General features: G+C 34.7%; 1 protein-coding gene across 2 annotated transcripts in view; it reads right to left on the bottom strand.

Annotated features, from left to right (window-relative positions):
- Positions 1 to 11592: 11592 nt before the first annotated feature.
- Positions 11593 to 14639, bottom strand: part of pik3r6a (phosphoinositide-3-kinase, regulatory subunit 6a) — a 29035-nt gene continuing 25988 nt past the window's right edge. For both annotated transcript variants that reach the window (XM_073952408.1, NM_001083008.1), the window contains 1 exon segment: positions 11593 to 12244. In XM_073952408.1, coding sequence (XP_073808509.1) covers positions 12126 to 12244 — 119 coding nt within the window. In that variant the 3' untranslated portion in view covers positions 11593 to 12125.

Raw genomic sequence — 14639 nt, 5'->3', positions numbered from 1 at the left:
GGTGCAGTCGGTAGTGCTGTTGCCTCACAGCAAGAAGGTCGCGGGTTCGAGCCTTGGCTGGGTCAGTTGGCATGTCTTTGGACTGTGGGGGAAACTAGAGCACCCGGCGGAAACCCACGTGAATGCGGGGAGAACAAGCAAACTGCACACAGAAATGCCAACTGACCCAGCTGGGACTCGAACCAGCAACATTCTTGCTCTGCAGAGACGGTGCTAACCACTGAACCCCTGTGCCACCAAAGATATATCAGTATCATATAAACAATAATATATAATATAATCAGTACTATCCTGACAAAAAAAAAAAAAAATTCAATATAAGGGATGAGATGTAATACATTTTATTCAACAAACACGACACATCAGAGTGAAAGTTATATACAGTTGAAATCAAAATTATTGCCCCCCCCCCCCCCCCCCCCGAATTATTAGACCGCTTGTTTATTTTTCCCCCAATTTCTGTTTAACGGAGAGAAGATTTCTTCAGCACATTTCTAAACATAATAGTTTTAATAACTCATTTCTAATAACTGATTTATTTTATCTTTGCCATGATGACAGTACATCTAACTAGATATTTTTCAAGACACTTCTATACAGCTTAAAGTGACTTTTAAAGGCGTAACTGGGTTAATTAGATTAACTAAGCAGGTAAGGGTGATTAGGCAAGTTATTGTATAACAGTAGTTTTTTTCTGTAGACACTCAAAAAAAGAATATAGCCTAAAGGGACTAATAATGTTGTCCCTAAAATGGTGTTTGAAAAATTAAAAACTGCTTTTATTCTAGCCAAAATAAAACAAATAAGACTTTCCACAGAAGAAAAAAATATTGTCAGACATACTGTGAAAATTTCCTTGCTCTGTTAAACATAATTTGGAAAATATTTTAAAAGGAAAGAAAAAATTCAAAAGGGACTATTAATTCTGACTTCAACTGTATATACTGTACACTTTTAAAAATAATATTATTAAGATACAGTAATAACCAAACAAGTAAAATTTATGAGTAACATGAAAAATGGTAAACATTTCAATTTTGTAAGTGTTAAGACAACAATTATGCCACTAAATGGCCTCTCCAGAAATGACAGTGTATTATTGCCAATTGTCATTTAGCAAATCAGACAAATTCTACGATAAATTAACATAATCATCTCGGTTGCTATATATGTCGTAGAAATATACTGTGTTATGAGACCTGAGATAATACGGTAGCTTCGAAAGGTGACAAAAATAGTTACAGTTTAGCTTCATCGACAGTAACTTGACAGCAGCACAGCAAGACATGTAACCCAGTGCTCAAAATAACTGTAAGCTTGAGCTTGGACCACATCTGTGTCTGACCAAAGAAAAAGCAAAAGAAAAATGAAGACGATATGAAAGAACTCAGCAGAGTATACTAAATGTTTTATCCTTTCATAAAGGAGAAGACCGTGGGGGAAAAAATTCTGCACTTCTGGCTTCATGCCATACAGAGACACAGCTTTTAGCTTTTTAAATTTAGTCACTAGCCGCTAAGAGCAGCAGATGTTTTCCATATATTAAATGAAACCCCTTAAGGCTTCAATATATGGTTATATACTGTTTGTGAGTCATTACTGAAATGACAGCTAGTTTACTAAAACTGAAGCCATTGTTAATTTTGAAAAATTTGAACCTAAATAATAAAGAAATAAGGATTTGAGGATATTACACACATTTTCAAGAATAACTTATACAATTTTTGATAAAATGTCATGTTCCAAAAAAAAAAATATATATATATATAAATAATACATTTGTAAGAAATGTCATTAGACCTTCATTGCTTAAAAAAGCAAGAGCAGAAAAATAAATTGGACAGATATTCTATAGCTGTACTGTAAAAAAAACTTTCAGTAACTTAGTAACTAATTTTAAATAAGGTTTCCACAGGTCATGGATATTCTGGAATATCATGGAAATTAATCTACACTGCCCAACAAAAGTCTTGTCCCCGATTCCAGTTGTAAGAGCAACAAATATTAACTTGACTTCTAGTTTATAATTTGGAAAAGTGGCATAAGGTCGATTTTTCTGATGAAGCATCTGTTGAACTGCATTCCAAATCATCACAAATAATGCAGAAGACCTATAAGAATCCACTTGGACCCAAGATTCTCACAAAAATCAGTTAAGTTTGATGAAGGAAAAATCATGGTTTAGGGTTACATTCAGTACGAGGGCGTGTGAGAGACCTGCAGAGTGGATGGCAACATAAACAACCTGAGGTATTAAGACATTTGTGCTGCCCATTACATTACAAACCACAGGACAGGGCAAATTCTTCAGCAGGACAGCACTCCTCATATTTCAGCCTCCACATCACAGTTCCTGAAAGCAAACAAGATGCTCCAGGATTGACCAGACCAGTCACCAAACATGAACATTATTAAGCATGTCTGGGGTAAGATGAAGGAGGAGGCATTGAAGATGAATCCAAAGAATCTTGATGAACTCTTCTGATAATTTTGAGTCCTGCAAGAGCGCTTTCTTTGCCATCCCAGATGACTTTATTAATAAGTTATTAACAAGCTCATGAGAGTCATACACAATATTTATTCTTTTTCCGTTGCACTATGACTTTGTATTCTATATGGTACATCATTTTTGTTAAGTGAAAAGAATTTTGCCCAAGCAAAGTCAGATCTTACTGTCCTAATTAAATAATTAAAAAATAAGGCATCATCATATTTTCTTTTCGAAAAATAAGCCTTTGCATTTCATAAAAGCAACTGCTGATACCAAATGATACACTAAAAGTCAAGTTAATATTTGTTGTTCCTAAAATTTGAATAGGTGACGAGTCTTTTGTGAGGTAGTGTATTGAAGACAATGAAAATCAAGATTTTTTTTTTCCTTTTTCCAAAATCATGGAGTATTAGTAATGTTTGTTTTAGTCGCTTTACAATTTTAGTTTCCATTTATCAAAATGTGATTTTACCAATATTATTATTATTATTATTATTATTATTATTATTATTATTATTATCATTATTATTTATTTATTTATTTATTTTTTTTTTTACTTTGTTTCACCTCTATAATTGTTAGGCTATTTTCAGTTTAATGTTATTCCTTTCACACTCATCAACTGGCAGTAAATTAGGTCAAATGTCAAAGTAATATAATATTTAAGAGCTTGGATTTAAAATGCCCTTTTTAAAAGCTGAGTGTCAAAAAGTAGATGACAGAAAACTATATTTGAAGTTTGTAAAAATAATCTCAAACAGGAACAATAACAGTACTTACACAAACTTAATCATGAAAAATGATATTCAAGCTTTTATGTTATTCAGGGTTCCCAAGCTTCTTGGAAAAACTTAACATATGATTGTTTATGTTGTCATTTTATAAAAATAAAAAAAAATATTGTACTGTGCTGTTGTCAAAAACAGAATGAAAAAAGCACCAACAAACCACTCTATTCAATCCTCATGTTTACACCAGACACACCACCACACATTTCAGAAGCAGCTGTCTGCACCACTTCACTAAAGATAGGCATTTGGTTTATTTTTGGTGGATGCCATGTGCACACTGAACAGGCTCAAAAACAAAATACTAAAACATTAAAAGGATTTAAATATGATTTAATTATTGTTATTGTTATATTATAATCTTAATAACAGTTTTATTATTATATTATATTATCATTAAACATTTTGATGATTTTCAGGTTCTAGTTAAATGTCCACTGGTTCATCCAAAATAATTGTGCTTCTTTCTTGAGTTTATTTTCATGTCCTACTTTGTTGTCCTGCAGATTAAAGTTAATACAGTTTTTTTTTTTTAAGTCAGAATTATTTGCCTCCCTGAATTATTAGCACCCTGTTTATTTTTTCTCCAATTTCTGTTTAACGTATCTGTATAAAATATTAATATATCTTAAATTCTATGTTTATTTTCAAATAATTTACTATTTTACCTGTGGGACTTGCACACAGCATCCATCAAAAATAGACCAGATGCCTATGTCTAGTGAAGCTTTGCATAGACACAAGCATTGAGTGGACACGTCAAAGTCTTAACATGCCACACAAGTGTCCAGTAAAACAGATTAAGCCATTCCTGTAGAAACTTGAGTTTCACAATGTGGAAAAGATAACTAAATGTGATTTACAATAACAGAGACTCATTCACTTACTCACCTTCCTTTAGCCTATTCCCTGCTTTGTCACCACAGCAGAATAAACAGTCAATTACTCGGGCATGTTTTATGTGGCAGATGCCCTTTCATCTGCATCCCAGCATTGAGAGTACACTAACTTGAGAACCCCAAGTACTGGAAAACACCCATACAATCTCCCATTCACACAAACACTCACAATTTAGTTTGCTGGTTTGAGTACCAGCTAGGCCAGGTGGCATCTTTGTGTTGAGTTTGCATGTTCTCCCCATATCTGTGTGGGTTTCCTCTGGATGCTCCTGTTTCCCCCACAGTCAGACATTTGGTATAGATGACTTGGATAAATTGGCAGAGTAACTGGCAGTCATTCTGTTGCGGCGACCCCTGATTAAGTTGAAATGAAGTGAGTAAATGAGTGGTTAAAATGGTTTAAAAAATGATAATGATAAAGCTTATATGAATTCTTGATTTAAAATAAATGGTGCTTTAAAAGGTCATTTAAAGTATTTAAACCAGGTGTGGGAAACCTGGTTATTATAGCATATTATTTTGATAATATATTATTAACATACAAGTACAACAGCGTCATGTTTTTCAGTTCGTGAGATATAGATCATGTCAGGTGACCAAAATTTAATGTCTAGCCAGTGTCTAAGGATAACGTTATTTTGACGTCCAATAACAATGTCAAATTACGTTGATATTTGATTAATTTTTTGTTGTGTTGGAAAGTGACCAAAATTCAAAGTCTGATAGATGTCATAGCGGTAATGTCCACACAACGTCAAGGTGTAACATGATTAGACGTTGATATTTGGTTGATTTTAGGTTGGACATTGGGCACTGAAGTCGGCCTGACATTGGGTTCTGACGTCAACCCGTTTTTCATTTCTAAACTAAATCCAACATCCCCACGACGTTGAGGTCCCTGTGCCTGCAGGGAGTTCTCACAGTTCAATATAATAATAGCTTCATTACACATTTTATAATTTTCACCAACAAAAAACAATAAACACATAACACACATAAATGTGGGAATTTTTAAGTTCAAAATCAGCTACTTTGGTGTTTTAGATGCATCAGATTAATGAGCAAAAAAGACAGACTGTGGTCAGGTGATTAGTGTATGATTGACAGGACTGACCTTTTACTAGCGATAAAGACTCACTAAGACCAGAGTCAACAGGGGTTTTCACTCATAATGCTCACCACTGAGAGCTGTGGGCCACAGCAGCCTAACACACTCATTAAAACACTCATCAATGCTGCTTCCTGATGCACATTAATACCATAATTAATCCAGCAGCATGAATTAAATAAATCGATAAGCATAATTATATTCAAGGTCAATGCTGCTCATGCAAAAAAAAAAAAAAAAAAAAAAAATCCAAAATGTTCAACATTATTCTTATGACACACAGAAAAATTTTTTGAACAGTTTTGCTTTGTAATATGTTGCTTGGATATTTTAATAATTTTACTGAGAATTGGCAACAAAAGTTGTCTGGTGCCAGTTACTTTAATTAGTTGCTCTGACCTGGTTGCCCACTGATGGCATCATAGCCCAAATTTGCCTGGCAACATTGCTCTAAAAGTTGATGTACCATCACCTTTATGGCTTGCTTCCACTGAGTGTGGGTCGGTACGAGTCACCTTTATCAGGCTTGCGTTTCCACTGCTAGAAGAAAACCAATGGTACCAACACCTGGTGGGGTGGTGTATGACAGAAAGTTTTAGTCGACATCATTCTTGCTCGAGGAAAAGTAAAAACTGTCTTTTTTGTCTGTCGCTCACATATCGTATGAGAAGTACTTCTCACAAAACAGATGCTTTATTCACATACAGTTTAAGTCAGAATTATTAACCCTCCTGAATTATTAGACCCCCTGTTTATATTTTTCCCCAATTTTTGTTTAACGGAGAGAAGACATTTCTAAACATAACAGTTTTATAAACTCACTTCTATTAACTGATTTTTTTGTCTTTGCCATAATGACAGTAAATACTATTTTACTAGATATTTTTCAAGACACTTCTTTACAGCTTAAACTGACATTTAAAGGCTTAACTAGGTTAATTAGGTTAACTAGGCAGGTTACGTTGATTAGGTAAGTGGTTTGTTCTGTAGACTATCGAAAATAAAATTTAGCTTAAAGGGGCTAATAATTTTGTCCTTAAAACAGTGTTTAAGAATTAATAACTGCTTTTATTCTAGCCGAAATAAAACAAATAAGACTTTCACTAGAAGAAAAAATATTGTCAGACATATTGTGAAAATTTCCTTGCCCTGTTTATTATAATTTGGGAAATATTAAAAAATACAAAAAAAAAAAAAAAATCAAAGGCGATATAAAAATTCTGACTTCAACTGTAAATACTTGTGTATAAATGTTCATTACAAACCTTTGTATGAACATGATTTGATTATCACAGTGGCAACTTACCAGGAGACATGTCCTGTGGTCTGATGGACTAAGATTAAACTAAGATTGAACTGTTTGGCCATAATGACCACTGTTACATTTGTAGGACAAAGGGGAAAGCTTACAAGCCTAGGAACACCATTCTAACTGTGAAGTATGGGGTTGGCAGCATCATGTTGTGGGGCTGTTTTGTTGCAGGAGGGACTGGTCCACTTCACAGCATAGATGGCATCATGAAGAAAGAACATTATGTACAAATACTGAAGCAACATCTCAAGAAGTCAGCCAGGAAATTAAAACTAGGCCACAAATGGGTCTTCCAAACAGACCATGACTCTAAGGATACTGCCAAACTGTGCTTAAGGACAACAGAGTGAATGTTTTGGAGTGGCCATCACAAAGACCTGATCTCAATCCTACAGAAAATTTGTGGGCAGAGTTGAAAAAGCTTGTGAAAGCAAGACAGCCTATACAAATCTGGCTCAGTTACACCAATTCTATTAGGAGGAATGGGCCAAAATTCCTTCAAACTATTATGAGAAGCTTGTGGAAGGATAACCAAAACATTTGACCCAAGTTATACAGTTTAAAAGCAAAGCTAAAAAAAATAAATAAATAAAAAAAAAATCAAGGAAATATATATAAACTTTTGACTGTCTAGAAATTAATGAAATATTCTCCAAAAACTTTTCAAATTATTCTGGCAATTAGCAAATGGAAATCATTTAGGTAATCCTAAAATAGTAAACGTTTAGTATGATTTACCATCAGACATTTTAAAAATTTTAAGACATTAGACATTTTAGACTTTTTTAGAGTGTACGTAAACTTCTGGTTTCGACTATATGTTGTGCACTCATGTTAACTTGTTTCCATATACTCACATTTACATGCTTCTACAAACTATCACGCCAATATTTTCTCAGAATAGCTCTAAATGACAAAACAATGTTTATCGAAGTTGGTCAAACCATGATTTTTATAGTTGTAGACTCATGTTAACATGTGTCTTTGGACTCGTGTTAACTTGTATCCCATGGACTCATGTTAACCTGTGTCTACAAAATCACACACAAGCGGATATTTTCCGGTGTGTGGTACATTCTGCTTCACTTCCGGTGTGTGGTACATTCCCTTTCATAAAGATTCTGTCATTGTAAATTTCTTTTGGGATTGGTAAAAGTGTTTTGCATCTTGTTAATTTTTTTTTTCTAAAATTAAAAATTTGTTTCGTTCTTGGTAAAATTGCTTTTCCTATATAATTGTGTCCTATACTAGGTAAAAATGTTTTCGAAATGATTCGTAAAAGTGTTTCACACTTTGTAATGTTGTTTTGCTCTTTCCGGCCTTTGATGATGTTAAATAGCCCACTGTAACGTCTGAACTTATATGAAATAAATAAATAAATGCAACATATATAGACACATACAGACCCTTACAGTCTCTGATATGTTACCAATTACAAAAACTACACACAACATACATTTAGACCTTTTTTGGGTTCAAAAACAAGACACAACATCTAGCCCACAGTCAGTGCAAACCTCTCATCTGCATCATCACCAGCATGTATAACCTCTTGTTAAAAAGTAATTCTGTCATTCCGAGTGAAAGGATCACTTGCTCCTTTGTTTTTTTCTGGCTTCTCCTTTGTTTTATGGCTCTTCACTCACGGGTTTGTCTGTTTCTGAAAGGATCGGATGTCAGAAGCACTTCAATAATCACGTACACATTATTATCATCAGCTCAAGAAGTTTGTTATTTGTGGCTGTTCATCAAGACAGCGACAAGGTTTGTTTAAGCTTGGGTCGACCATGGCATGTTATTAAATGTATATATTATGGTGTGATGTCTCTGCTGTGTATTTAAAAATGGCGTGTCCTTTGTTTTCATTCTCCAGGCTTGTGCACGAGCTAGTGACATGTCTCTGTAAACCAATAGCGTTCAGCTGCTCATCTTGCTTTGCCCTTCGGTACTGTTTTGTTGTGCTAGGTACCCTTTCAAAAAGTGGTATGGTACGCTTTTTGGTCCCTTGTGACAGTGGAAACGGGCCATTAGAGATTCATCTATGGTCACGATGGCTTGTTGATCCGTTTCATTTCCATTTGCAGATACACTCTGTAGGTGTTTTAGCTACTAAATAGCCACTAAAATGACTACTAATGAATTGTTCTGTGCACTGGTTGCTATGGAGCCTTGTTTCCACAGAGAAGAGCCCTTGACGTTGTTGAAAGCACTTCACCAGAGAACATAAACAATGTGCTTTGGCTCTGCGAGACATGCTGGACTTCAAGCTGTGGATTGGACAGGCTCCTCGTGGGTGACTCTATCAATGATGCTCACCCAAATGAAATGTTCATCATTTAATTCATTTATGTGCATGCACCAGCACTCCTGTGAACTATTCTGCTGAGAAAACTCTTACATTGTCAATTATGGAGATTGTTAACGTAATAAAAGTAACACAATAAAAGAACTCATTTAGCTTAATTGCTCAACTAGTGGCGCAAACATCTCATTAGCCATCGAGTCACTGTATGTGGGCTAATAACAACAAGCCTCACTAGAAATTCATGCCTCTACCTACATTTTTGTATAGGTAAAATTCACTGCTATTTTAATTGTGTATACTCACTGGAGGACTGGACAAGCAATCGAAGGCTGTTTTCATGTGTATGTTGACCGCAAAGCTGGTTATACTTTAACTCTAGCACGTGCTTCCAGATATGCGGCAATTTATCATGCAGCATTTGTTAAATACTGTAGAGCCATTAGCTATGTTTCCATCCAGAAATGCGAATTAAATTTATGTGAAAAACTGGATTATCGTATAAAAGATGTGCGAATCAAGCAGCGTTTCCATCCAACGAGACAAAGTGAACAAAATCATCACTTCCTGATTAAGTCCATTCAAATTGGTCATGCTTCCCAGACAGTCTGAAAGTCTGGCTATGCAAGATTAGCAAAAATAATAATAATAATAAATAAATAAACCAAGAGAACCGTAAGTTAAATTAAAATAAATTAATTATGCATTGTGCTTTACTTAAGTAGTTTTTTGCCATCATTGTTTAATACCCAAGGATATTTTAGCACATTTTAACAACAGATGAGAGGACAGGAAAGATATGTATCAATGTGATAATTCTTATGTTCATTTATTGGCCAACATGGTTATAAAATCACTCCAAACACAGAAAATGGTACTCCACCTTTTTAGTGACATTTGTGTTGACTTGAGTTTAATGTGCTTGTGCAAATAGTTATTTCCACATTTGGTGTGAACCCAGCATAAAAAAAATTTATTGCTGACACATGGTTCACATCACAGTGCCTTTTTGTGTTTTCATGTGGACAGAGATTTTTCTAAACACTAAGGTGGAGAAAATGGTTTAAACAATGCCATTATATGTGTGGACATGGTCATAGGCTGCTGGATCAAGAATGATTTTGGTCCAGTCTCATCCTGGAGCAGCTGAAGTTGAACCTGCACAGCAGACGCACAGCGCTCAACTAAGCCTTGAACTTTTGTTAACCAACACAAATGATAATTATAGCTGTATAATAATAGCTACATCTTTCAGACTAATTGTGCAGAGTAATTGTGCAAGGATGTAGAGAGGGGTCTGGATGCAGACATGGTGCAGTGCAATCTGAACTTTTTAATGGGCTCACCTAACCCCAACCCCTTAACCCTACCCCTTACAGTGACGTCACTCTCTCCATTTGAGTGCATTGTGTCTGACATTGCATTGTTGAATGATGCAGTCTCAGCTTGCATCATAAAAGCTGCATCCAGATACTATTGGGGATCTATTGGGGAATAGTAACATCCTTTAAATGCAATTTTGATGTTAGTCATGCTTTGCATTGCCTGAAGTAGTAAAGCAGACTGGTGGAAAAAGCTTTGCGCACAGGCAAGTTATTGCCCATTCTGTCTGGGACATTCCCTTCCCTTCCCTCTGAATCTGGGATTCTGTGTGAGGATTTCTGTGAGACTCAATATCTGAACACACAGATCAGACTGGATGCCAATAATGCTTCATTATTCAAACGCAGAGAAACGAAACACCATCATTAGGCACTTTGCTATCTGTTAACAAAAAGAGATATGAGGGGAAAGCAAAGTTTGTAGTTTGTAGGTCATCTATGGCCTATATAAAGTCAGAATTATAAGCCCCCCTTTGAATTGTATTTTCTTTTTTTAATATATTACAAATAATGTTTAAAAAAAACAAAGACATTTTCACAGTATGTTTGATAATATTTTTCCTTCTGGTGAAAGTCTTATTTGTTTTTATTTCGGCTAAAATAAAAGCAGTTAAAACATTTTTAAACACCATTTTAAGGCCAAAATTATTAGTCTCTTTAAGTTATATATATATATATATATATATATATATATATATATATATATATATATATATATATATATATATATATATATATATATATATATATCGATAGTCTACAGAACAAGCCATCATTATATAATAACATGCCTAATTACCCTAACCTGCCTAGTTAACCTAATTAAGCCTTTAAATGTCACGTTAAGCTGTAAAGAAGCGTCTTGAAAAATATCTAGTCAAATATTACTTACTGTCATTATTATTAAAAATGAGTTATTAAAACTATTATGTTTAGAAATCTTTTGAAGAAATGTTCTCTTTGTTAAACAGATATTGGGGAAAAAATAAACAGGGGGGCTAATAATTCTGACTTCAACTGTATATATGATCAGACAGTTACTACACTATTACTAAAAACAACGAAACACATAATCTACAAATGTGAAAATTGTATCCGATGTCACCTTTAAAGACTAAACTTGACTTTGGTAATCTGCAAATGAAAATTATTTTTTGTCATGTTTGTGCTTGCTATCAGTATAATTTTGGGTTATGAATTAGAGTACAATAGGTGGCATTGTGCTATTATAAAAAGAGAAAAAAGCATTCATTTTACATATTTTTCTTGCGATAAAACTGCAAAATAAATACTCATACTAAACATTCTCATAAAATTGAGCACGATTTTAGTGCTTTATTTGTCATGAAACAGGCATAAAGCAATATCTTTTCACAGACACATATGTAAATAAACCTGGGCTGACTGAGAAACTGCAGTCGGTATGGAATCTCTACTGAAATGTAAACATTTACAAATTATAAACTCACAGGTACTGCAGCGCTATAGCAATGTCTCATGAGGAAAAAGATAAGTGCAAGGAATGACAGCAAACCAGCTGAGCAGCTGACAGCAGAACTCTGGAGAGAGCACAAAATGTTCTCTGTAATAGAATGAAACAGGATCTTTGAAAGAGGAATAAAAAGAAATATGATGTTTAAAGCAAGAAAAAGAAACTGAAAGAAGAGAGACGCAATGAAAAAGCCTGCTATTCTTTAGCATACAAATGGATACAGTAGCTTTGTCTTTCAGAAACCTCCAGTGTTGGATCACACCATGCTCTTTGAGTCTCCTGGTGTCATTAAAAGGTCATCTTTATCCAAGGCTCTAGAATTGCGTTGTGTTCCTGCTGAAAATGTGTCTTTTACATTATAGAGCAGGTGAATCCACAGCACTCCTTCAGCAAAGTGAGGCCTGTCTTGGTTACAAAGGGAGTAGAACTCTGTGGGTCTCTGGCGAGTCTCCTCCCACTGCGAGGAACATCTACATTGAAGAGTTTCACAGAAAATGGTTTCAGTTTACACACAATGATACAATGATTTGCAGCAAGCTTAACGAGGTAACAAATTTAGCTTTTATTCATATTCCATTCTTGATTAGGAGGACAGCAATGGCATTTCCCTCCTGCTATTGTCGCTTATGGTAGCAATTTGTTTAAATGAGGTCTTCAGGGGATCTATTTATGAAGTAAGCAATTTTATTAGTCAAGCAGGAAAATATTTAGTTAGTTTCAATTGTCTGTTGAGTGAAAAACGGCACTTGGATTTGTATTGTTATATACACCACCTGATAAAAGTCTTGTCGCCTATCTAAGTAGGAACAACAAATAATGACTTGACATGTAGTTGATCGTTTGGTATCAGAAGTGCCTTATATGAAAGGCAAAGGCCTCAAGATTACTCTTATTTTACCAAAATAAAATATGATCATGCCTTCATTTTTAATTATTTAATTAATCAAGTAAGGTCTGACTTTGCTTAGACAAAAGTTTTATCACTTAAATAATGTACAGTATGGAATATTGTGTATGACTCCAATGAGCTTGGAAAACTGCATCCATACAACTCTGCAATAACTTATTAATAAAGTCATCTGGATTGGCAAAGAAAGCATTCTTGCCGGACTCCCAGAGTTCATCAAGATTATTTGGATTCATCTTCAAAGCCTCCTCCTTCGTCTTACCCCAGATATGCTGAATCGTCTTGTCATGCTCATGTCTGGTGACTGTGCTGGCCAATCCTGGAGCACCCTGACCTTCTTTGCTTTCAGGAACTTGTGTGTAGGCTAAAGTATGAGAAAGAGCACTGTCCCGCTGAAGAATTTGCCCTCTCCTATGGTTTGTAATGTAATGGGCAGCACAAATGTCTTAATACCTCAGGCTGATGATGTTGCTGATGATGTTGCCAAACTTGACTGATTTCTGTGAGAATCTTGGGCCCAAGTGGGTTCCAATAGGTCTTCTGCAGTATTTGTGATGATTGGGATCAAGAAATTATTCATTGGAAAAATCGACTCTCTGACAGTTTTCCAAATTATCATCTAGAAGTCAAGTAATTTTTTGTTGCTTTTGGGACTTACGACAAGACTTTTGTCAGGTAGTGTATATATATGGCTATTAGAATAAAATTATTATTATGTAATTTTTCAACCAAGAGCTGGAATTAGTTCATCAAAAAGCAGTAAAATCAAGTGTCAATCTTTAAATTTAAAACAGCTGTTTTGTATTCTTCAATAATAAATTAATGAAATAAAATCTGGTACTCAAACAGTACAATTCTGATCATTGTTAAAAATTGTTTTAAATCACAGCTTAAAATATTTGTGAAAACTTATTGTTTAATTTGTTTTTTTATAACTGTAGAATTTTACTATCCTTCTTATTTTGTAAACTCTGAACTGTAAATTTCTCCACAGAATTCCTTATTACTCCACATATTTATATTACCGTCATTTTCTTTGCCTAATGCAAATGTGACATTGTTTTACTTTGCCTCAGTGTTTTGCCAAATGGACGTATAAATGACAAAAGCCATTTATGTAATTCTCTGAACATTAGATTGTCCACAATAGACAGATAAATAAAGAGCAGTCCAGAGCCAGCAGCCAAGGAAGCTGGTAAAACAGCAGAGTCTAAATTTGTAAATGCAGTAAAAGTGTTTTATTGGTGCTTTATTGCAGTGGCTTCTAAATCCAGACCCTGGAGTACTTTAAACTGTGCACATTTAGTTTGTCTCTACATAAAACACACCTGATTCAACTCATCAGCATGATAGTTGTGAGTTCAAGACCTGAAATTGTTACGTTAAGCCATGATCAGATTATCATAATTAATAATGATTTTTCCTTGCATGAATGACAAATTGAAAACAGTTCAATTGTTTCTTGTGCATTGTGTCATAGTGCACGGCAACCAATGCCATGTTTGTGAAGATTAACTAAATGAATTAAATATTCTAACCCAACTGTGTTGTCGCCTCATGTTGGCTCACATGGGGTTCCGTCAGGACCAAAAAGCTGCACGTCAATACACTAAACCATAGGTCACAAACTCAATTCCTGGAGGGCCGCAGCTCTGCACAGTTTTGTTCCAACCCTAATCAAACACAGCTGATCCAACTTATCAAGATATTTAAGATTACTACTTCTAAGACACTACTAGATCAGTTGTGTTTGATTAGGGTTGGAGCAAAACTGTGCAGAGCTGCGGCACTCCAGGAATGAGTTTGTGACCAGCACTTAAGGCAACGTTGTGTTGTAAATAAAAAACTAACTAACTAACTAACTAACTAACTAACTAACTAACTAACTAACTAACTAACTAACTAACTAACTAACTAACTAACTAACTGACTTTGATTGTTATTTAGTTTTTTTATTG

This window comes from Danio rerio, chromosome 6 (genome assembly GCF_049306965.1).
Source record: "Danio rerio strain Tuebingen ecotype United States chromosome 6, GRCz12tu, whole genome shotgun sequence".
Classification (NCBI taxonomy): domain Eukaryota; kingdom Metazoa; phylum Chordata; class Actinopteri; order Cypriniformes; family Danionidae; genus Danio; species Danio rerio.
The sequence above is the reverse complement of the archived record's forward strand: the minus strand, read 5'-3'. Positions and strand labels throughout refer to the sequence as shown.